At 43.5% G+C, this 25,446-nt stretch overlaps 1 protein-coding gene and 1 non-coding gene across 2 annotated transcripts in view; one reads left to right on the top strand and one right to left on the bottom strand.

The window, feature by feature from the left end:
• Positions 1-25,446, bottom strand: part of VSTM4 (V-set and transmembrane domain containing 4) — a 123,317-nt gene that overhangs the window by 84,395 nt on the left and 13,476 nt on the right. Inside the window, exon 2 of the mRNA XM_038744133.1 lies at positions 22,193-22,594. Coding sequence (XP_038600061.1) covers positions 22,193-22,594 — 402 coding nt within the window. The remainder of the gene's footprint in view (positions 1-22,192; positions 22,595-25,446) is intronic.
• LOC119926277 lies at positions 11,376-11,513 on the top strand. The gene has a single exon (XR_005450165.1). It is a non-coding gene; the product is annotated as a small nucleolar RNA SNORA7 (small nucleolar RNA).

The raw sequence follows: 25,446 nt of genomic DNA, 5'->3' as shown, positions 1-25,446 counted from the left end.
AAGTACAAGTTGGCAACATATAGAGACAGTCCCTACCCAACAGTGGGCTCACAGTCTAGAAGGGGGAGACAGAGAACAAAACCAAACATTAACAAAATAAAATAAACAGAATAGATTTGTACAAGTAAAATAAATAAATAGAGTAATAAATATGTACAATCATATATACATATATACAGGTGCTGTGGGGAAGGGAAGGAGGCAAGGAAAAGGGGGATGGAGAGGGTTAGGAGGGGGAGAGGAAGGAGGGGGCTCAGTCTGGGAAGGCCTCCTGGAGGAGGTGAGCTCTCAGTAGGGCCTTGAAGGGAGGAAGAGAGCTAGCTTGGCGGATGTTGGGAGGAAGGGCATTCCAGGCCCGGGGGATGACGTGAGCCAGGGGTTGACGGCGAAGGCGAGAACGAGGTACGGTGAGGAGATTAGCGGCAGAGGAGCGGAGGGTGCGGGCTGGGCTGGAGAAGGAGAGAAGGGAGGTGAGGTAGGAGGGGGCGAGGGGATGGACAGCCTTGAAGTCCAGGGTGAGGAGTTTCTGCCTGATGCGCTGATTGATTGGTAGCCACTGGAGATTTGTGAGGAGGGGAGTAACATGCCCAGAGCGTTTCTGGACAAAGACAATCCGGGCAGCCGCGTGAAGTATGGATTGAAGTGGGGAGAGACAAGAGGATGGGAGATCGGAGAGGAGGCTGATACCGTAGTCCAGATGGGATAGGATGAGAGCTTGAATGAGCAGGGTAGCGGTATGGATGGAGAGGAAAGGGCGGATCTTGGCAATGTTGTGGAGCTGAGACCAGCAGGTTTTGGTGACGGCTTGGATGTGAGGGGTGAATGAGAGAGCGGAGTCGAGGATGACACCAAGGTTGCGGGCCTGTGAGATGGGAAGGATGGTAGTGCCGTCAACAGTGATGGGAAAGTCAGGGAGAGGGCAGGGTTTGGGAGGGAAGACAAGGAGTTCAGTCTTGGACATGGTGAGTTTTAGGTGGCGGGCAGACATCCAGATGGAGATGTCCTGAAGGCAGGAGGAGATGCGAGCCTGGAGGGAGGGGGAGAGAGCAGGGGCAGAGATGTAGATTTGGGTGTCGTCAGAGTAGAGATGATAGTTGAAACCGTGGGAGCGAATGAGGTCACCAAGGGAGTGAGTGTAGATCGAGAACAGAAGGGGACCAAGAACTGAACCTTGAGGAGCCCCCACAGTAAGGGGATGAGAGGGGGAGGAGGAGCCTGCAAAAGAGACTGAGAATGAACGGCCGGAGAGATAAGAGGAGAACCAGGAGAGGACGGAGTCTGTGAAGCAAAGGTTGTTTAGCGTGTTGAGGAGAAGGGGGTGGTCCACAGTGACGAAGGCAGCTGAGAGGTCGAGGAGGATTAGGATAGAGTAGGAGCCGTTGGATTTGGCAAGCAGGAGGTCATTGGTGACCTTTGAGAGGGCAGTTTCTGTGGAATGTAGGTGACGGAAGCCAAGAAAAGTAGGTCATAAGGGACAAAAATGTTGTGTGAACAGAACTGGATTTCTGTTGCTCGTTGTGCTTTAAGGGTTAGTAACTCATTATTAAAAAAAATAACTCGTTTTGCTATTATTCTATACTTAAACCGACTGAGAAACAGAGATCTCCTCTCTGCAATTGCCAACAGCAGTCTTCTCAGTGATGTTATTAATGATGTAAGCGCACCTCTAGATTGTAAGCTTGTTGTGGGCAAGGAATGTGTTTAGCAACTCTGTTCTAATGTACTCTCCCAAGTGTTTCATATAGTGCTCTTCAAACAGTAAGCACTCAATAAATATGATTGACATTTATTGAGCACTGACTGTGTGCAGAGCACTGTACTAAGTGCTGGGAGAGGACATTTCAAAAGAGATGGTAAGCATGTTCCTTAACCACCAAGAGCTTACAATCTAGAGGGGAAGACAGACATTAAAATAAATTATGTATGGGTGCGTAAATGGATTTTTGTAAGCATTCTCTGACTTTTTATACACTGATGTCTCTGCCAGCCAGACCCAAAGATTCGTTCATTAATAAACAAAAGACAATTATCAAATCTGGTGCAGCCCCAAGTGAAACAGGGACTGTGTCCAACCTCATTTCTTTGTATTAACTCCAGTGCTTAGTATAGTGCCTGGCACATAGTAAGCACGTTAACAAATGCCATAATAATAATAATTATTATTATTATTGTTAGAGCCAAGCAACTCTAACAGATTTTGATTCGAGTGAGTTAGACCATCCATAATTCCTATGTGGTGAACCATTCAATCAGTGGTATTTATTGAGCGCTTACTGAATGCAGTATTGCCAAAAACATTCTGCTGCTCCTGCCTGAAATGAGTGGACTGAGAACAGAGCTAAACCACAGTTTCAATCTTTATGTAAAGCACCTTCTGGTACTTTCTCATTTCACAATGCAAACCATCACCCAGTTTTCTATAGACTAGAAAATCATCCTGCCCCTCTCAGCTTTCTTATCCCTGTTCGGCAAAAGAGATGCAAAATTAAGTGCTACAAAATTTCCCTGCCATAAACATTTATGTGAATTTTATTGAGTGTTCCGGGTGTGCAGAGCACTGAAGCAGCATGGGTCAGTGGAAAGAGCCCGGGCTTTGGAGTAAGAGGTCAGGGGTTCGAATCCCGGCTCCGCCACATGTCTGCTGTGTGACCTTGGGCAAGTTACTTAACTTCTCTGAGCCTCAGTTACCTCATCTGTAAAATGGGGATTAAGACCGTGAGCCCCACGTGGGACAACTTGATCACCTTGTATCCCCCCCAGTGCTTAGAACAGTGCTCTGCACATAGTAAGCACTTAACAAATGCCATCATTATTACTATTATTACTATGCACTTGGGAGAGTACAACATAGTATAAAGTTGGTAGACATTATCCCTGCCCTCAAGAAGCCTATAATCTGCTGTGGGAGATCAATATTTTATATTTATATATATATATATATATATATTTATATATATAATTATATATATATAATTATCATCCCACCCATCAGTGCTTATGAACATATCCTTATACTCCACCACATCCCCTATTGGTAATATATTGGTATATATTGGTAATAATATATATATGATGAGCATCAACATATTTAAGCTAAGGTAGCTAGATTTAAAATATCACCCATTTAAGAATTATTAAAAGAGCTAAGCCCATACCATATATCTCTCATTCAGTCTGTTACCCTAAAAATGCTATTATAAAGTGAATAGGTAAGATTAACTCTGTTAAGAAATTAACCAAATAATACCTTTGTGTCTAGAGATGCAGACAAGATAATTAGGGGTGAGATTTACTAACAGCACTGCTGCTTAATTAAAAAAACATACATCAAGGTCAACAGGTCTAGGCATGGAAACAAATTTTCAACCTGAGTGCAGTTTAAACAACTCTAAAAAAATAACTCCTTCTCTGGTATGTTACCTCTTTTCAACACAGCCACCACCAAATTATTTAGAGAGGGAAAAGACTTAATATTGGGGGTCAGTGTAAGATTCCAGTGGATGATAGAAGCCTGAATGTGTTGTAAGACAAAATTTGCTCCTTCTCACTCACAGATACCCTTGTGCTGTGGCCAGCAAACCATGGGCTATTTTATACATAATGTAAGGGGAAAATTTTAGCCAAGGCAGAAATAACGGGTAAAATGAGAGCACTCAGAGAAGGTGTGTTATGGCAGATTTTTTTGTCTTTCTGAGAATTGTAAGTCTTGCCCCTCTGTGGGCAGGGAATGTGTCTGTTTGTTGTTATAGTGTACTCTCCCAAGTGCTTAGTACAGTGCTTTGCACACAGTAAGGGCTCGTGGCTCAGTGGAAAGAGCCCAGGCTTTGGGGTTGGAGGTCATGGGTTCAAATTCCAGCTCCGCCACTTGTCAGCTGTGTGACCTTGGGCAAGTCACTTAACTCCTCTGTGCCTCAGTTCCCTTCTCTGGAAAATGGGGATTGAGACTGTGAGCCCCCACTGTGGGACAACCTGATCACCTTGTAACTTCCCCAGTGCTTAGAACAGTGCTTTGCACATAGTAAGTACTTAATAAATGCCATTATTATTATTATTGATAAATATAGATGAATGACTGAGTCATGTACGTGGGCCCTGAAGAGGGCAGTGAGTGTGTCTTGTAGCGGGAAAAATGGAAGCCTTTTAGTGGGCCTACCAAAAACAACCATTTTGGTGTGGAATAAAATGGCAGCTCTGGCACTGAGGAGCATCGTCTTAAAATCTGAAATGATTCAATCCTTTTTTGAGAAGCAGCGTGGCTCAGTGGAAAGAGCCTGGGCTTTGGAGTCAGAGGTCATGGGTTCAAATCCCGGCTCTGCCACTTGTCAGCTGTGTGACTTTGGGCAAGTCACTTCACTTCTCTGGGCCTCAGTTCCCTCTTCTGTAAAATGGGGATTAAGACTGTGAGCCCCCAGTGGGACAACCTAATCACGTTGTAACCTCCCCAGCACTTAGAACAGTGCTTTGCATATAGTAAGCGCTTAATAAATGCCATCATTATTATTTTAAAACTTGACAGCTATGGAAGGTCATGGCTCCAGACTGAATTTTGACATTGGAAAGGCCAGTTCTCAACACATTCTCTGCTTCGGAAAACACTACCAGGCTTGCAGCTTTGACTATGATATCCTTGTGTTCCTTGTGGGAAGAGAATATGTCTACCAACTCTTTTATGCATTCAATAATATTTATTGGGTGCTTACAGTGTGCAGAGCACTGTACTAAGCGCTTGGGAAGTATGAGTTGGCAACATATAGAGACGGTCCCTATCCAACAGCGGGCTCACAGTCTAGAAGTGACTCTAGAAGAGTCTAGAAGAAATCTTTTATCTTCTATTCTCCCAAGCACTCTGCACACAATACAACTCAACAAGCACAACTGATTGATTATGGATGGGGAACATGGCTTGTACTTCTATCCTAGTTTCACAAGTACCTAGTAGACTGCATAGCAACCAGTGGTTGTTCAGTAAATACCATTACGTTTCCTCTTATTGACTCTCAGAGGCTTTCACTCCAAAATGGGCAGTGTGTCTCGGAAATTGTACCTTTCTGAGGAAAGTAGGACATAAATACAAGGTACTGGGCCTTATGTCCCTCACTTCCTTACATTCCTCTGTTGTTCTCCTTCGCTACTGTTCGGGAAACTTGATTGAAACCTCTTTGGTCCCCAAATCTCAAACTGTGCTACACGGTGTGTCATCCAGTTGTCATCAATCAATCAATACGATTGATTGATTGGGTGCCCTCTCCCATCCAACTCACCAAACCCTTCAAGTCACTTCTGAAAGTCTACTAGAAGCCTTCTCTCTGTGCCTCAGTTACCTCATCTGTAAAATGGGGAGTGAGACCATGAGCCCCATATGGGACAGAGACTGCATCCAACCCTATTTGCTTATATCCACCCCAGTGCTTAGTACAGTGCATGGCACCTAGGAAGTGCTTAACAAATACCTCAATTATTATTATTACTCTCTTATTAACTGGAAGAAATGTGAACAGTGGATATTTCCCCTGGCTCCATTCATCTTATTCAGGCAAATCAATGAATCAGTAGCATTTACTGAATGGCTACTATACCTCCAGCACTGTACTGAGCACTTGAGAGTGTATGATAAAGCTAAAAGCCACAATCCCTGACCTCAAGGATCTTACAGTGTAGCTGGGAAGCAGGCACAGAATGACTTGTTATCAGAAAGTGAGCAAGGAAAAATTAATATATACATGAGCAGGTTCTTTAAAGTTATGTAAGCTTATATTCACAGAAATGTTATGGATGAGCGTCAGTGCATAAGTGACATAGAGAATCAGCATGACCTAGTGGATAGAGCATGACCCTGGGAGTCAGAAAGTCATGGGTTCTAATCCCAGCTCTGCCACTTTCCTGCTGTGTGACCTTGGGCAAGCCACTTAACTTATTTGTGCCTCAGTTATCTCATCTGTGAAATGGAGATTAAAACTGTAAGCCCCATGTGGGACAGGGACTGTGTCCAACCTGATTACCTTCACCTTATGAGAAGCAGCGTGGCTCAGTGGAAAGAGCATGTGCTTTGGAGTCAGAGGTCATGGGTTCAAATCCTGTCTCCATCACTTGTCTACTGTGTGACCTTGGGCAAGTCACTTCACTTCTCTGGGCCTCAGTTACCTAATCTATAAAATGGGAACTGAGACTATGAGCCCCATGTGGGACAGGGAATTGTGCCCAACCCGATTTGATTGTAACTACCCCAGTGCTTAGTGCAGTGCCCGGTACATAGTAAGCACTTTACAAATACCCAGGCTTGAGAGTCAGAGGTCATGGGTTTGGGCAAGACATTTAACTTCTCTGGGCCTCATTTCCCTCATCTGTAAAATGGGGATTAAGACTGTGAGCCCCCGTGGGACAACCTGATCACTTTGTAACATCCCCAGTGCTTAGAACAGTGCTTTGCACATAGTAAGCACTTAATAAATACCATTATTATTATTATTACCTACCCAAGTACTTAGAACAGTGTTTAGCCCATACTAAGTTCTTAACAAATACCATTACTGTTACTATTATTGTAATTATTAATAAATGCCAAGTTGGGGCAGAAGTACTGAGGTGGTAATTGAGGAGATATAACCTGAGGAGGAAGAAAAATAAATGAGGAAAGGCTTCCTAAATGGGAAGGGATTTCACAAAGTCTTTGAAATTGAGGAGTGCTGTGGACTGCTGGATTTGAAAAAGAAGAGAGTTCCCGTAGGAGAAAGGCATTAGGAAAGGATTGAAGTCAGGAGGGATGAGAGAGACAGAGTGAATAGACAATTCCCATGAAGCCTCTTCCAACAAAGCTCATTCCAGGCAGGAGCTATGTTTGTTTATTGTTATATTGTACTCTCCCGAGGGCTTATTACAGTGTTGCACACAATAAGCACTCAAAAAAATATATGAATGAACTGTCATCCTGTGTTTGCCTGTTCGCTTATAAAAAATGATGCAGTAGGGGGGGAAAAGGGGCATCCTGTTGATTTGCAAAGAGGGGAGTTTAGCTCTTTACCTCCCCAGCAGTGGGTGGGGTGAGGGGCATAAGTAGGGTGGAACAAGGATGGCCCATGGAGATGTCTTAGAGATGGCTTGGAGATGGCCCATGGAGATGTCTTCGACAACCCATCTGTGCACCTGCCTGATTGTGCCTCCCCCTCCTCTGAGACTTGTTTCTAGGAAAGCTTGGGGACTACACTACTTCCATCCCGCAGGACAAGCCTCCCACCATGGTTGTAAGCCGGCTCTCACAAAGGCTGACAACGAGCTCTAATAAGCTCCTTGAAGCCCCCTGAATAATCTTGATGATGATGGAATCTATTAAGCCCTTCCTCTGTACCAATTGCCAGGGTAGATGTAAAATAATAGATCAGATAGAGTCCCTGTTCCACAGTGGGTTTACGGTCTAAGAGGGAGGGAGTACAGGGCTCTCATCCCCATTTTAGAGAAGCAGCGTGGCTCAGTGGAAAGAGCCCGGGCTTTGGAGTCAGAGGTCATGGGTTTGAATCCCGGCTCTGCCACAAGTCTGCTGTGTGACCTTGGGCAAGTCACTTAACTTCTCTGAGCCTCAGTTCCCTCATCTGCAAAATGGGGATTAAGACTGTGAGCCCCACGTGGGACAACCTGATCACCTTGTATCCCCCCAGCGCTTAGAACAGTGCTTTGCACATAGTAAGCGCTTAACAAATGCCATCATTATTTTACAAATGAGGAAACGGAAACTCAGATAGGTTAAGTGACTTTCCCAAGCTCACACAATGAGCACTTGGGAAAATGAACACTATGAGCATAACCAATATCCACAGCCATCAAAGAGCTACGAGTTCATGGGGGAGAAAGACATAATTTAACTAGAGTGACATGTCCATAACTGTGCTCCACACACAGCACTTGCTCAGTAAATGTTGTTGTGATGCTGGACAGAAGAGCAAAGATCGCCTGCCATTCAGCCTGGTAATTCTGCTTTCAAATCAGATAGCTGTGCTGCTTCATGTATTCACTTTGGGATTAGGTTGTTAGCACCTTGTGTTTACTTGCCTTATGCTGTCAATTTGAGCCATAGCGATACCACAGACACATCTCTCCCAGAAAGCCCCACCTCCATCTGCAATCGTTACCGGTAGTGGATCCATAGAGTTTTCTTGGTAAAAATCTGGAAGTGGTTTATTATTGCCTCCTCCATGCAGTCAACTTGTGTCTCCGCCTTGACTCTCTCGCATGCCTCTGCTGCTGTAGCAGATGGCCTTCCACTTGCTAGCCACTGCCCAAGCTAGGAATGGGATGGATATGCCTCTGCTTGAGACTGGTAGAGTACTGGAAACTCTGCAGGTGGGATCCGGAGACGGATGTATCTGCATACTCTATTGTTCTTTCCCAAGCACTTAGTACAGTGCTCTGCACATAGCGAGTGCCTAATAATTATCATCAGTTGATTGGGGAGGCAGTGTTTCCCTTTCTGCCACCTTTATGGATGCTTAGCTAATATCCTTATCTTCCCCTTCCTCCCACTGGGAGAACTGGTTTAAAGACTAACTCATCATTCATTAATTTATTCATTCATGCACTGGCTCCACATGTACCAGTGATCTGTCCATCCTCAGGTTCACGTTCACATCGGTGTGGTGTCAGACTGTTGGCTTAAAGGGATTGCATTTAACTTGCAGAGACCTCCACAGATAGACACTTGGTAAGAGAAGCAATGTGACCTAGGGGAAAGAACAAAGGCTTGGGAGTCAGAGGACCTGGGTTCTAATCCCTGCCCTGCCACTTGCCTGCTGTGTGTCCTTGGGCAAATTCACTTAACTTCTCTGTGCCTCATTTTACCTCATCTATAAAATGAAGATTAAGACCGTGAGCCCTATTTGGGACATGGACTGTATCTCACCCGATTAGCTTGTATCTTCCCCAGTGCTTAGCACAGTGCCTGGCACTTTCTAGAGTGCGAGCCCGTTGTTGGGTAGGGACCATCTCTATATGTTGCCGACTTGTACTTCCCAAGCGCTTAGTAAAGCACTCTGCACACAGTAAACACTCAATAAATACAATTGAATGAATGAATGAATGGCACTAAGCAAGTGCTTAGCAAATACCAGTTATTAATCATTAAAAGTATTCTGAAAAGAGATATAATGAGGATGAAATTTCACTTCTTCATACAGGACAAATGCTTACCTATTTAATAATGATGGCATTTGTTAAGCACTTACTATGTGCAAAGCCCTGTTCTAAGCGCTGAGGGGGGATACAAGGTGATCATGCTACTCCATGTGGGGCTCACAGTCTTAATCCCCACTTTACAGATGAGGTAACTGAGGCTCAGAGAAGTTAAGTGACTTGCCCAAGGTCACACAGCAGACATGTGGGGGAGCTGGGATTAGAACCCATGACCTCTGACTCCCAAGCCTGGGTTCTTTCCACTGAGCCAGACAGGGAACTCTTTAAAACAAGCCAAATTATGCTTCTGGATGAGTGTACATGTACTTCCCAAGCGCTTAGTACAGTGCCTTGCACACAGTAAGTGCTCAATAAATACCATTGAATGAATGTATCTTACTCTCCTCTATGGAACTTATTTGCTCCTTTACTTGTGTAGCTCCTGCTAATAATATTTATTAAGCATTGCCAAGCACTGAACTAAGCACCAGGGTAGATGTAGATAATCGAGTTGGACACAAATCCCTGCTGTGGACAAGTAGAGAGAGCAGACCTCATAAATCCATAAGCGATGCCCTCCAATTGTTGGGAAATAAAATAGTCAGTGGCCTCCAAACACTAGCCAGAAAGCATGGTTTCTACCACTCAAGGTCAGACAGATCGACTCTTTGCTCCCATCCTGATGGGAAGAGGGAGAGTTAAGCCTTCCATTTTTTATTTAACTCAGCTCTAATCCTGCCTTCAAAATCTGTTCCATATTTCCCTCTGTTTTTGTTTTTCTGTTTTTCTTCTCTGTTTTTCTTCACTGACTTCCTTCCCCATTTCCATATTTCTGGACCTGTGGTACCTGCTAGACAGAGGCCGATCAGGACTGCTAACTGGACTGTGCTCTGCAAATAGTGGGTTATCAGTACATATTATTGATTAATGATCGAAATGATTGTTTTGTTTTGTTGTCTGTCTCCCCCTTCTAGACTGTGAGGTCATTGTTGGATAGGGGCTGTCTCTATATGTTGCCAATTTGTACTTCCCAAGGGCTCAGTACAGTGTTCTGCACACAGTAAGTGCTCAATAAATATGACTGAATGAATGAATGATTGAAACACATTGTTGCAGTCCTGTTGAGGGCAAATATCCCGTGTACTATATTCTTTCCCAAGCACTTAGTACAGTGTTGTCCACACAGAGCTCAATAAATGTATTTGATTGATTGATTGATTCATTGATTCTGGTCTTGGTAGAGTCTTGTAGCAGAGAGGAAGCCAGGTTAACTGTATTAGATGTGGATGAATGAAAATAGCACAGCCTCTTTTATGGCTATATCAAATTTCAAACTCATATCTAATTTTCTGCCTAATATCATCCATAGGTCTCAATTGCTCTTACAGCTTTCTAAATTATTTTTCCCACCGAATATCTGCTTAAGATTACTTTTTCTCCAAATGTATTATTCTATTTTTCCAAATTGAATCACATTTTGTTATTTCCTGCCTGTGGCTTCTTAACTATTTGAATCACTTAACTTTCCTTGCTGGTGTGAACAATATCTCCAACCTTATCTGTAAAGTTCACTAATGTGATATACACTCTTCAATATCATTGAAGATGTTAAATGACACCGAATTCCACGTTGACCACTGTGGTTTCCCCTGGAGACCTTTCCTATTTATTATTTTATGGCATTTGTTAAACACTTACTAGGTGTCAAGTACTGTTCTAAGCACTGGGGTACAGGTTTATCAGGCCAGATATAGTCCCTATCCTACATGGGATTCTCAGTCAAATAGGAGGGAGAACAGGAATTGAGTCCCCTTTTTACAGTTGAGAAAAATGAGGCACAGAGAAGTTAAGCATCTTGCTCAAAGTCACCCAGCAGCTATCTCATCATATATCATTTACCAGCTATGGGATCATGTGGCTGTTCAAAAATGTCATAGGGCACAAGGATTTGGGGTTCTAACACAACCTCCTTTGCATTTCCCATATTGGCTGGATCCAATTTACTTTATAAAGTAGACAAATTAGATGCTTGATTTTTTTTGTAATCTGTGCTCTTTATTGTACATGATTCCAATGCCATCTAGAGGTTTACAAAACTTCCATTCTTACCATCTGCGTCGTTCCTTTTAATCTTTTTGATGTGTCCATCCTGACTAATGTCAAAGTTAGATCTCTGTTATGAAAATCACTGCCTTTTCAGCTTCTCTCTACTCCACACTCCCTTCTCAGGGTCGCACCTGGAGAAGTTCCAGTCCTCTACCAGTCTCGGCTATGGGAGGGAGAGTCAAGCGGAGGCTTAGCCATCCCATTCCTTGCTTAGCCAGTGGCTAGCGAGTGGAAGACAATCCGCTACAAGTCAAAACTCACCCGTGCTGGGCAGCAGCAGCGTGGAAGAGAGTCGAGGGCAGAGACTCGAGTTTCCTGTGCAGAAGGAGGCAATGGTAAACCATTTCCATATTTTTACCAAGAAAACTGTATGGATATACTACCAGAACGATTGCAGATGGAGAGCGGGCCGTTCTGGGAAAGGTCTGTGGTGTCAGTATGGGATGGAAACATCTTAACAGCATAAGATGACAAGACCACTCCACACTCCAGCTTGTCAAAATGTTTCCGAAATGAAATCATCAGACTCTTGAATAGATCAAGATGATAGAGGCTTATTCCTTGATCCTCATCAGATCCTCATGCATCACTGAGATCGCATGACAGTAATATTATTTACTGAGCATTCACTGTGTGGAAAGCACTGTCCTAAGCACTTGGAAGAAATGCACTGGTGTGAAGGAGACACAGGTTCTGGCCCTCAAGCAGCTCACAGTCTTCGAATAAAGGGGGATGAGGGAATTGGAAACAGACACATAAGGAAAGACGGTGCAGGAAACGTAAAAGACAAGGATAAGGATAAATAAACAATAAAGGGTGAAGTACTGATATATTCTCCAACATCAGTAACCCTTGCCTTGCCTTATGCTTTCGAGTCGCCTCCGACTCATAGAGATGCCATGGACACATCTCTCCCTGAACGCCCCACTTTCCATCTGCAATCATTCTGGTAATATATCCATAGAGTTTTCTTGGTGCAAATATAGAAGTGGTTTACCGTTGCCTCCTTCCACACAATAAACTGGAATCTCCACCTTTGACTCTCTTCTGTGCCGCTGCTGCCCAGCACAGGTGAGTTTTGACTTGTGGCAGATTGCCTTCCACTCGCTAGCCACTGGGCAATCAATCAATCAATCAATCAATCGTATTTATTGAGCACTTACTGTGTGCAGAGCACTGTACTAAGCTAGGAATGGAATGGACAGGCCTCTGCTTGACTTTCCCTCCTATAGTCAAGCCTGGTAGAGTACTGGAAACTCTCCAGGTGCGACTATGGAAGGGGACAATAATGCTTACCTAGTGCCAAATTATCACCCCTTAAGTGGCAGAATGTGTCTTTGTATTTGTGTGTATATGTGTGTGTATGTATGAAAAATTTGTGTTTCCTAACAACCTGAAACCCAAAGATAAAGTGTTAAAATGCAATGCAAATGACTACTTTATTGTCATATCTGATACAACCTGATCACCTTGTAACCTCCCCAGCGCTTAGAACAGTGCTTTGCCCATAGTAAGCACTTAATAAATGCCATCATCATCAAATAGTCAGGATTAGAATTCAGGTCTTCTGACTCCCGGGCCCTTGCTCCTTCTATGAGGCCATGCTGCTTTTCAATATATACAAAGTCTAGACTGTGAGCCCACCGTTGGGTAGGGACTGTCTCTATATGTTGCCTACTTGTACTTCCCAAGCGCTTAGTACAGTGCTCTGCACACAGTAAGCGCTCAATAAATACAATTGAATGAATTGAATGAATGGCATTTATTAAGACTGTGAGCCCCCCATGGAACAACCAGATCACCTTGTAACTTCCCCAGAGCTTAGAACAGTGCTTTGCACATAGTAAGCACTTAATAAATGCCATCATAAGTCACTTAACTTCTTTGGGCCTCAGTTACCTCATCTGTAAAATGGGGATTAAGACTGTGAGCCCCCCGTGGGACAACCTGATCACCTTGTAACCTCCCCAGCGCTTAGAACAGTGCTTTGCACAGTCAGCACTTAATAAATGCCATCATTATTATTATTACTGTTACAGTGCTTAGCACATAGTAAACGGTTCATTCATTCATTCAATCATATTTATTGAGGGGCTTACTGTGTGCAGAGCACTGTACTAAGCGCTTGGGAGATTAGAAAAACAGTGTGCATAGTATGGGCTTGGGAGTCATAAAGACCTAGGTTCTAATCCCAGCTCTGCCACTATCAATTGTATTTATTGAGCGCTTACTGTGTGCAGAGCACTGTACTAAGCGCTTGGGAAGTACAAGTTGGGAACATATAGAGACAGTCCCTATCAATCAATCGTATTTATTGAGCACTTACTATGTGCAGAGCACTGTACTAAGCGCTTGCTAAGCACTAAGCTGTACTAAGTCCCTACTCTACAGTGGGCTCACAGTCTAGAAGACTAGACTGCTAGGCCACTAGTCTGTTGTGTGACCTTGGGGAAGTCACTTTACTTCTCTGTGCCTTAGTTATCTCATCTGTATAATGAGGTTTAAGACTGTGAGTCCCCATATGGGACAGGGACGGTGTTCAACCCAATTTGCCTGCATCCACCCCATCATTCATTCATTCAATAGTATTTATTGGGTGCTTACTGTGTTCAGAGAACTGTACTAAGCGCTTGGGAAAGTACAATACAACAATAAACAGACACATTCCCCGTCCACAACAAGCTTACAGTCTAGAGTACAGTGCTTGGCACGTAGTAAGCACTTAAATACCACAATTATTATCGTTATCATTATTATTAGTGAAAATCACAATTATTATTATGTATTGAAACCCCTGTTCTCTCCACTTTTGTATGCCCCTTTCAATTCTGTATACAACAGCTATTTCACTATTTTGCCTATTATTTGTGCTTGATTCTATTAGCATCAGTACAATGGTAGTGAAATGACTGTTTTCCGTGACCTCATTGTTGGCAAGCTTGTTCTTCCAGCTGAAGCCCAGTATCACTCGCAGACCACACTGAGGAAGCTATTCAAGATGTGCTTTCTGTGGTAAGGCCAGGGCATTGAATCATCAGAGAATTCTTAACATCTGGAAAGGTGTATGTTCAGAAGTCCCAGAGCACAGTTTTTAAGCGCTTAGTACAATGCTCTGCACATAGTAAGCTCTCAATAAATACAATTGATGATGACTCACAGCTATAGAGAAGGCTGGACACCAACGCAGTTTTGTAAATCTCAATGCTTTGGGAAACTTGAGGCACTACTGTCACCTGACTCAGTCTCCTGATCTCCCAAACATCACCTTTGATTTCTCGATTCACTTTTCTACTTCTTGCAAGTTTGTACACTGCCAAGGTAGCAGAATTCTGAAACAGCATTAAATTTCATATTGCCATGGTTAAAAGCTCCTGTAGGGCTAGGTTCATTCTATTTCTTTGCACCTCATTACTTAGTTCAGTACTTTATCCTCATTGAGTGCTCAATGAATACTAGAGATTGATTAAAATAAGAAAACCCCTCCATACAAAATAAAGCCAACTTCACACCCATACCATTGGTAGAGAAAATGACCCAAGGAACAGACTGCCCAGTAGTACACCCCACACATCCAATCCGTCACCAAAACCTGCCCGTCTCACCAACACAACATTGCCAAGATCCGCCCTTTCCTCTCCATCCAAACCACTACCTTGCTGGTTCAATCTCTCATCCTAGCCTGACTGGATTACTGCATCAGCCTCCTCTCTGATCTCCCATCCTCCTGTCTCTCCCCACTTCAGGCTATACTTCACTCTGCTAACCAGATTATCTTTATACAGAAACGTTCTGGGCATGTCACTCCCCTCCTCAAAAATCACAAGTGGTTTCCTGTCAATTTACAAATCAAGCAAAGACTACTCACTCTCGGCTACAAGGCTGTCAATCACCTTGCCCCCTTCTACCTCACCTCCCTTCTCTCCTTCTCCAGCCCAGCCCACACCGTCCACTCTTCTGCCGCCGCTAACCTCCTCACTGTGCCTCATTCTCCCCTGTCCCGCCGTCGACCCCCGGCCCACATCCTTCCCCTGGCCTGGAATGTCCTCCCTCCTCACATCCACCAAGCTAGCTCTCTTCCTCCCTTCAAAGCCCTATTGAGAGCTCACCTCCTCCTGGGGGCCTTCCCAGACTGAGCCCCCTTTTTCCTCTCTTCCTCCCCCTCCATCGCCCCCCCCACCCTATGACACTTGTATATATTGGTACATATTTATTACTCTTTTTATTTTACTTGTACATATTTACTCCTCTCTTTTATTAATGATGTGCATAAAGCTATAATTCTATTTATTCTGATGTTTTTGACACCTGTCTACATGTTTTGTTGTCTGTCTTCCCCTTCTAGACTGTGGGCCCGTTACTGGGTAGGGACTGTCTCTATATGTTGCCGACTTGTACTTTCCAAGCTCTTAGTACAGTGCTCTGCACACAGTAAGCGCTCAATAACTACGACTGAATGAATGAATAATACAAAACATTTTTTCTCTTCACTGTCTGAATAAACAGAAAGCCCTACTGAGTCAGTTAAGGCACAGTTGAATAAGCAAAGACTTAGTCACTTCTCCTGTGGAAATTACTGGATTATGGAAAGCAGTACAGTGATTTACAGACATTCAGGAAACATCTCAGGACCTGAGAGTGGAAAAGAAGGGAGGCTGGGAGGAGAAGCAGGGAAGAAAGGGAGACGAAGAAGAAAATGAAGGTTTGCATTTACTGAAGAATCACCTAAATTAAGGTAGAGCACAGTAGAGCTCATTGTGGGCAGGGAATGTGTTTGTCAACTCTGCTATATTGTACTCTCCCAAGCGTTTAATACAGTGCTCTGCACACACTAAGCACACAATAAATGAGAAGCAGCATGGCTTAGTGGAAAGAGTCCGGGCTTGGGAGTCAGAGGTTGTGGATTCTAATCCCTCTTCTGCCACTCGTCAGCTATGTGACTTTGGGCAAGTCACTTAACTTCTCTGGGCCTCAGTTCCCTCATCTGTAAAATGGGGATGAAGTCTGTGAGCCCACGTGGAACACCTGATTACTTTGTAGCTACCCCAATGCTTAGAACAGTGCTTTGCACACAGTAAGCACTTAATAAATGCCATTATTATCATTATTATTATTATTGATAATAAATAAAATTGAGTTTGATCAATCAAATTAACCAGATAATTAATAATAATAGTAATGGTACTTATTAAGCACTTACTATGTGCCAAGCACTATTCTAAGTGCTGGGGTAGATACAAGTCAATCAGGTTGGACACAGTCCCTATCCCATCTGGGGCTCACATTCTTAATCCCCATTTAAACACTTATGAACCTAGTTTCAATTATGCGGATTAGGTTTTAATTAGAACAATTAAGCAAATGACTGCTCTTATAGGAAGATAGATGAATTTCTGGTATGTATTTAAGAGAATTGTCAAGGTATTCAATTTATGGCTCCAGTATGAATTGAACATAATTTTCCAACATTTTGGAGGTTTTTAAATGCAGTGTACTTTCTTGTTGGTTTTAGGACTAGATGTGTATGGACTGTCAGGTATGTGCAGGAGGTAGATATTCATTCATTCATTCATTCAATCATATTTATTGGGCGCTTACTGTGTGCAGGGCACTGTACTAAGTGCTTGGGAAGTACAAGTTGGCAACGTATAGAGACAGTCCCTACCCATGGCTCAGTGGAAAAGAGCCCGGGCTTTGGAGTCAGAGGTCATGGGTTCAAATCCCGCTTCGCCAAATGTCAGCTGTGTGACTTTGGGCAAGTCACTTAACTTCTCTGGGCCTCAGTTCCCTCATCTGGAAAATGGGGATGAAGACTGTGAGCCCCCTATGGGACAACCTGATCACCTTGAAACCTCCCCAGTGCTTAGAACAGTGCTTTGCACATAGTAAGCACTTAATAAATGCCATTATTATTATTATTATTATTATTATTAGAAGGGGGAGATGGACAATAAAACAAAACATGTGGACAGGTGTCATCAGAATAAATAGAAATAAAGCTAGATGCACAGATGTGTGTCACAATGGTAACTAAAAGCCACTACAGTGTAAATTCTCCCTGGTGGGCTGCAGGAGCTAAAAAAGTAATAAGGATGTTTTTGATTATAAAAGGAAACATTGAGAAAATAGAGACTTTCGGAAAATTCAGAAAGGGGGAGCTACAAGTGTCTTCCTAGTAGCCTAGAGATCATTGAAAAATGTTCTAGGTTGTTCAGAAAAAAAATGAACCAAAAACTCTAACTCTTTAATCTTCAAAGACAGAGGCTGGGAGGGCACATGGTGGAAGGCTACAGAATCATAAAGTTTGGGATGGGGTGAGTAAAAGACTGATGGGGTACACCACCCATCTGCATCTGCAAAGATCCAAAGGATCCAAGAAATGATTGATTCCCCAGGGGTCCTGCTTTCTTTGTATTAGACCAGTTGAAAGGATTGCTTGATAGGCTTCATCCTCTGACTGGCTCCCACAGGTGAGATCTTGTTGGTGGGATCATCTGCCAGTCTCCTTTGATCATCATCATCATCATCAATCGTATTTATTGAGCGCTTACTATGTGCAGAGCACTGTACTAAGCGCTTGGGAAGTACAAATTGGCAACATATAGAGACAGTCCCTACCCAACAGTGGGATCACAGTTGATGACTTCCTCTGGTTCATTCAGAGAAGATACAATTTGGGGGCATTTTTGATGGGATTTCTTAAGAAACTTACTATGTTCCAGGCACTGTTCTAAGCGCTGGGGTAGATACGTAAGCAGCATGGCTCAGTGGAAAGAGCATGGGCTTTGGAGTCAGAGGTCATGGATTCAAATCCCGGCTCCACCAATTGTCAGCTGTGTGACTTTGGGCAAGTCACTTCACTAATCTGCGCCTCAGTTACCTCATCTGTAAAATAGGGATTAAGGCTGTGAGCCCCCCCCCGGGACAAACCAATCACCTTGTAACCTCCCCAGTGCTTAGAACAGTGCTTTGCACATAAAAAGCACTTAATAAATGCCATGATTATTATTATTACCTACCCAAGTACTTAGAACAGTGTTTAGCCCATACTAAGTGCTTAACAAATACCATTACTCTTACTATTATTGTTATTTTTAATAAATGCCAAGTTGGGGCAGAAGTACTGAGGTGGTAATTGAGGAGATATAACCTGGGGAGGAAGAAAAATAGATGAGGAAAGGCTTCCTAAATGGGAGGGGATTTCAGAAAGTCTTTGAAAGTGAGGAGTGCTGTGGACTGCTGATTTTGAAAAAGAAGAGAGTCCCCGTAGGAGAAAGGGGTTAGGAAAGGACTGAAAGCAGGAGGGATGAGAGAGACAGAGTGAATAGACAAATCACTCATCATTACTATGCAAGCTAATCAATCAATCAATCAATTGTATTTATTGAGCGCTTACTGTGTGCAGAGCACTGTACTAAGCGCTTGGAAAGTACAGGTTGGCAATCAATCAATCAATCAATCACATTTATTGAGTGCTTACTGTGTGCAGAGCACTGTACTAAGCGCTTGGGAAGTACAAGTTGGCAACATATAGAGACAGTCCCTACCCAACAGTGGGCTCACAGTCTAAAAGGGGGAGACAGAGAACAGAACCAAACATACTAACAAAATAAAACAAACAGAATAAATATGTACAGGTAAAATAAATAAATAAATAAATAGAGTTTAAGCTGGATACAGTCCATGTCCCACCTGGGGCTCACAGTCTTAACCCCCATTTTACAGATGAAGTAACTGAAGCCCAGAGAAGTGAAGGGACTTGCCTAAAGTCACCCAGCAGACAAGTGGCAGAACAGGGATTGGAACGCAGCTCCTTCTGACTCCCAAGGCCATGCTGTTTCCCCAGTTTGCTGGGAGGGTTGTGTTGTTCCATTTGATTAATGGGAGGATTCTCCTGTTACGGACCAAGGGCAGCAGACGTTGGCCTCCCGTGGGCTCGGATCTGCCGGAGAAGGCCGAAGCAGGGTTCCATGATGTGGGATTCATATCGGTCCCACTGGAAGGCAACCAGGAGGTATCCTTCACACCAAAAGGCAGCTACCACAGCCCTCTGGGGCCTTTCTCACCTGGGACTCCAGACCTTGTGGAGGGTCAGGCTCAGCCTCGCCCTGGTTGGAGCTCTGGAGATTTAATCAAGGCCAGCAAGGGCTGATGGAGAGACTGTAATCCACTCCTCTAGACGGTAAACTCATTCTGGCCAGGTAATGTGTCTGTTTTATTGGTCTATTGTCAGTATAGCACAGTGCTCTGTACCATTAAGCACTCAATGAATAGCACTGGTTGATAATAATAATAATAATAATAATAATGGTTTTTGTTTAATACCTACTATGTGCCATGCACTGTAAAAGTTGGTGGGCTAGGCTTAGAACCCATGACCTTCTGATTCCCAGGCCCATGCTCTATCCACTACACCATGCTGTTTCTCATTTAAGGTGCATACCTGATGCTGACTGAAAAGCACACCTTGCTTAAGTAGTCAGAGGTCATGGGTTCAAATCCCGGCTCTGCACCTAGTCAGCTGTGTGACTTTGGCCAAGTCACTTAACTTCTCTGTGCCTCAGTTCCCTCATCTGTAAAATGGGGATTAAGACTGTGAGCCCCACGTGGGACAACCAGATCACCTTGTAACCTCCCCAGGACTTAGAACAGTGCTTTGCACATAGTAAGTGCTTAATAAATGCCATCATTATTCCAGCGTTTAGAATAGTGCTTTGCACATAGTAAGCACTTAATAAATGCCATTATTATTATTACTATACTAAAGGTACAGGATAATCAGGTTGGACACAAAACCTGACCCACATGGGGCTCACAGCCTAAACAGACAGGAGAATAGGCATTTAGTCCCCATTTTGCAGATGAGGAAACTGAGGTGCAGAGGAGTTAAGAAACTCGGTCAAGGTCTTCCAGCCAATAGGTATTAGAAACCAAGTCCTTTGATTCCCAGGATATGGTTCTTTCCACTAGGCCACACCGCTTCCCATTGCTTTTCATTTAATGAGCCGTAATCTTGGGGCCAAGAGAGGTAAAAAACAAAAAAGATTTCCCAGGTATAAAGTGAATTCAGGGCACTCTACGTAGTCAATCCAAACAGATGTCCGTCATCCCAAGTAGATCCTTCAGGGCAGGGATCACAGCTACTAAATCTACTGTACTCTCTCAAGTGCTTAATACACTGCTCTTCCCAGACTTTGCACTCAGTCAATCCATAAATGAGCCCACTGTTGGGTAGGGACTGTCTCTATATGTTGCCAACTTGTACTTCCCCAGAGCTTAGTACAGTGCTGTGCACACAGTAAACGCTCAATAAATACGATTGATGATGATGATGATGATTAAAAATATTTATTGAGCACTATCTGTGTACAGAGAGCTGTAGCAAGTGTTTGGGGGAGTACAATACAATACAGTTGGTAGACATGTTCCCTGTCCATGATTGATTTAGAAAGAGGTAGATTTGCTTGTTTCCACCCCAGCACTTAGTAGAGTGCCTGGCACATAGTAAGCACTTAACGAATACCACAATTATTATTATTAATAATAATTACTATTAGTTAATTAATATTATTGATAATCATAATATATATTAAGCCCTTACTATGTGCCAAGCACTGTTCCAGGCACTGGGGTAGATGCAAGGTAATCAGTTTGTCCCACATGGAGCTCACAGTCTTAATCCCCTCTTTACGGGTGGAGTAACTGAGGCACAGAGAAGTGAAGTGACTTGCCCAAGGTCACACAGCAGACAAGTGGAGGAGCTGGATTAGAACCCATGTCCACTGACTCCAAAGCCTGGGCTCTTACCACTAGGCCCTGCTGCTTCTATGTTATGTACGCTTTTTCCTGAATTATTTGAAGTGACCATATCGTTGACTCATATTCTGCAGATATTAGAGCCATTGTCTAATATCTGATTAATGAGTTAATTTTTAATTGTGATATTTGCTAAGTGTTCACCATGTGCCAAGCACTGTACTAAGTGCTGGGGTAGATACAACATAAACTCTGCCCCAACCAGGGTTCACATTCTAAGTAGGAGGGAGAACACATATTCAATCTCCATTTTGTAGATGAGGACACTTGGAGCACAGAGGATTTAAGTGACTTGCCAAAGCTAATTCTGGTATTTTTAAGCACTTACTTTGTGCCAGGCACCGTGCTAATCGCTGGGGTGGGTACAAGCAAATCGGGATGGATGCAGTCCCTCTGCCCATTTTACAGATGAGGAAACTGAGGTCCAGAGAAGTGAAGTGATTTGCCCAAGGTTGCACAGCAGACAAGTGGCAGAGCTGGGGTTGAAACCCACCTTCTGACTTCCAGGCCTGTGGTCTTTCCACTAAGCCATACTAAGCCATACTGCTTCTCTACCAATAATAATACTAATGATACTACTACTACTACTAATAATAATAATGGCATTTGTTAAGTGCTTACTATGTGCAAAGCACTGTTCTAAGCGCTGGAATCTGAAGCAGCACCAATCACGTCCCTAAGAAAGCTCGTCAGTAGGAGCCCCATGCTGTCTGAAGCAGTTGCTCCTGGAACCTAAGAGGACATTTTGAGTTTCACAGGGCTTTGCTTTAATAATAATATTAATAATAATAATTATTATTATTATTATTATTATTATAGCATTTATTAAGCACTTATTATGTGCAAAGCACTGTTCTAAGCGCTGGGGAGATTACAAAGTGATCAGGTTGTCCCACGGGGGGCTCACACTTTTAATCCCCATTTTACAGATGAGGTAACTGAAGCACAGAGCAGTTAAGTGACTTGCCCAAAGTCACACAGCTGACAGTTGGTGGAGCCAGGATTTGAACCCATGACCTCTGACTCCAAAGCCCGGGCTCTTTCCACTGAGCCATGCTGCTTCTCAGAAACTATATCTCCCATCGCCTCAATCTGACAGAACCAGATCTTTGCTTACCTCTTACTTCTGTAGTGGCTGAAGCATTTGCCCATGCTGTCCATTTATTCCTGTGTTTCCCAATTTCTTGCACTTTGCATGTATACCGTCCTTGGTCTGTGGGCTGAAGATTTAAAATGAAAAATTGGTATATATTGCTCAGCCCTTCTTTGAAAAGGCGAAGTCTTTGCCGGTTAACACTACTGGAATAATTTCCATAGTATTGGACTATTCCAAGCTTAGTCATTTTAATCATTATAGTATCCTGAGAAGAAGGGGACTGGGCAAAGAACCAGCGGACGGCCAGTAAATTGTCCTTCTTTCTTTTCTGGGAAATGTGGCAAAAAAGGCTGGCATTTTCTCCCTCGACGTATCCAACCGTTGGCCCCGGTGAGACTGTGACATTGAGGGCTTTGCAGATATCTGAAAAAAAAAATTTTGGAAATGTAAATTGCAAAATTTTACCATGTTATAGTTAAATCTCCCTCATAGACACCCCAGAAAAATGGTTGCTTCCTCTAATGGCATACTCTGATGCTAACCATCAAATCGGACTACGTAGTGCTCTTGGCTAGGGCTTCATTTCCATAGGAGAACATTATTTGCTCTCAGGATTGTAAACGTATTTTCCATTAAGGCATCTGTTATTTGTTCCCTGGTGCGTTAGTTATTAAATAATAATAATAATAATACTAATAATAATAATAATAATAATAATAATAACGGCATTTATTAAGCGCTTACTATGTGCAAAGCACTATTCTAAGCACTGGGGAGGTTACAAGGTGATCAAGTTGTTCCACGGGGGGCTCACAGGCTTCATCCCCATTTTACAGATGAGGGAACTGAGGCCCAGAGAAGTTAAGTGGCTTGCCCAAAGTCACACAGCTGACAATTGGCAGAGCGGGGATTTGAGCCCATGTCCTCTGACTCCAAAACCCGGGCTCTTTCCACTGAGCCACGCTGCTTCTCATAAATGATCTAGCCGTGGACAGAACCAGTAGTGTCCATAATTGTGTTCTTGGCTTCTCCTTTTACCCTTCTCCTGCTCCTTCCCAATAACCATTTTACTCGCTAGTGACACGCTTTATTCATTCATTCACTCAACCGTGTTTATTGACTGCTTACTGTGTGCACAGCACTGTACTAAGTGCTTGGAAAGTACAATTAGGCAACAGATAGAGATAATCCCTACCCAATAACGGGCGCACAGTGTAGAAGGGGGAGACAGGTAACAAAACGAAACAAGTAGACAGGCATCAATAGCATCAAAAATAGGTAAATAGAATTATAGATATATACATATCATTAATAAAATTAATAGAGCAATAAATATGTACAAATATACACAAGTGCTGTGGGGCAGGGAAGGGGGTAGAGCAGAGGGAGGGAGAGAGTAGGGGTGTTGGGGAGGGGAGAAGGAGCAGAGGAAAAGAGGGGCTCAATCTGGGACAGCCTCCTGGAGGAGGTGAGCTCTCAGTAGGCCTTTGAAGGGTGGAAGAGAGCTAGTTTGGTGGATGTGTGGAGGGAAGGCATTCCAGGCCAGAGGTAGGATAATAATAATAATGATGATAATAATAATAATGATGCCATTTATTAAGCTGTTACTATGTGCAAAGCACTGTTCTAAGCACTGGGGAGTTTACAAGGGTGATCAGGTTTTCCCACGGGGGGCTCACAGTTTTAATCCCCATTTTACAGATGAGGGAATTGAGGCCCAGAGAAGTGAAGGGACTTGCCCAAAGTCACACAGCTAAGTGGCGGAGCCGAGATTTGAACTGATGACCTCTGACTCCAAAGCCCGGGCTCTTTCCACTGAGCCACGCTGCTTCCCCTACAGAATCATCATCATCATCAATTGAGCGCTTACTGTGTGCAGAGCACTGTACTAAACGCTTGGGAAGTACAAATTGGCAACATATAGAGACAGTCCCTACCCAACAGTGGGCTCACAGTCTAAAAGATGTGGATGTGGGCCAGGGGTCGATGGAGGGACAGGCGAGAACGAGGCCCACTGAGGAGGTTTAGTGTTCAGCAGGTGTCAGGTAGCAGGAATCACTTTGAAGGAGAAAGTAAAAGTGGTTCTGAGGCAATGTCAAAATTTAATTTTAGAGAAGAAAGCATTTTTCCTATAATACATCTATTATTTCTTTTTTTCAGAGTTTTCACTGGGTAAAGTATGGTGTAGCAGAAAAAGCACCGTCCTGGGATTCAGAAGATCTGGGTTCTAATCCGGGCTTTGCCACTTGCCTATTGTGTGGCCTTGGGTAACTCACCTAACTACTCTGTGCCTCAGTTTCCTCTTCCTTCAAATGGGGATTCAATACCCGTTCTCCTCCTACTTAGACAGTGAGCTCCACGAGGGACAGGGACTGTATCTAACATGATTATCTTAATGATGCAACTTGCTAAGTGCTTACTATGTGTCAAGCACTGTTCTAGGCACTGGAGTAGACACAAGCTAATTAGGTTTTGGGTTTTTTTTTTTTTTTGTGGGGAGGGGGGTGTACAGTATTTGTTAAGCATTTACTATGTTCCAGGCACTGTTCTAAGTGCTGGGGTAGATACAAGCTAATCAAATTGGACTCAGTCCATGTCCGACATGGGGTTTACAGTCGTAATCCCATTTTCCAGATGAGGCAAACGAGGCACCGAGAAGTGAAGTGACTTGCCCAAAGTCACACAGCAGACAGGTGGCAGAGCTTGGAATAGAACCCAGGTCCTTCTGACTTTGAGGCCTGTGCTCTGTCCACTAGACTGAGGCAGGATTAGAACCCAGGTCCTTCTGACTCATTCATTCATTCAATCATATTTATTGAGTGCTTACTGTGTGCAGAGCACTGTACTAAGACTCCCAGGCCCAAGCTCTATCTACTAGGCCATGTGGCTTTCCTACTGATTAAGTTGTGACTAAAGTGTTTAATTCAGTACTTGGCACATAGTAAGGATGTAACAATTACTATCATCATCAATCGTATTTATTGAGCGCTTACTGTGTGCAGAGCACTGTACTAAGCACTTGGGAAGTACAAGATGACAACATATAGAGACAGTCCCTACCCAACAGTGAACTCACACAATTATTACATTTCAGGAATACTGGGGCAATGGCTAGCTTGGCTGGTTTGAGCTCAAGCCCTAGTGACTTGGAGGGCAGGGCAGGGTGGAGAGTAGAGGAAGGAGGAGGAAGAGGAAGGGGAGCAGGAATTTGTGATTCCTCTACCACCACTTCCATGGACCAGCACTTGTGAGAATAGCAATAACATCCTCTTAGC

Source organism: Tachyglossus aculeatus, chromosome 3 (assembly GCF_015852505.1).
Source record: "Tachyglossus aculeatus isolate mTacAcu1 chromosome 3, mTacAcu1.pri, whole genome shotgun sequence".
Lineage (NCBI taxonomy): Eukaryota > Metazoa > Chordata > Mammalia > Monotremata > Tachyglossidae > Tachyglossus > Tachyglossus aculeatus.
Note: the sequence above shows the minus strand (reverse complement) of the source record. Positions and strands in the feature narration are given on the sequence as shown.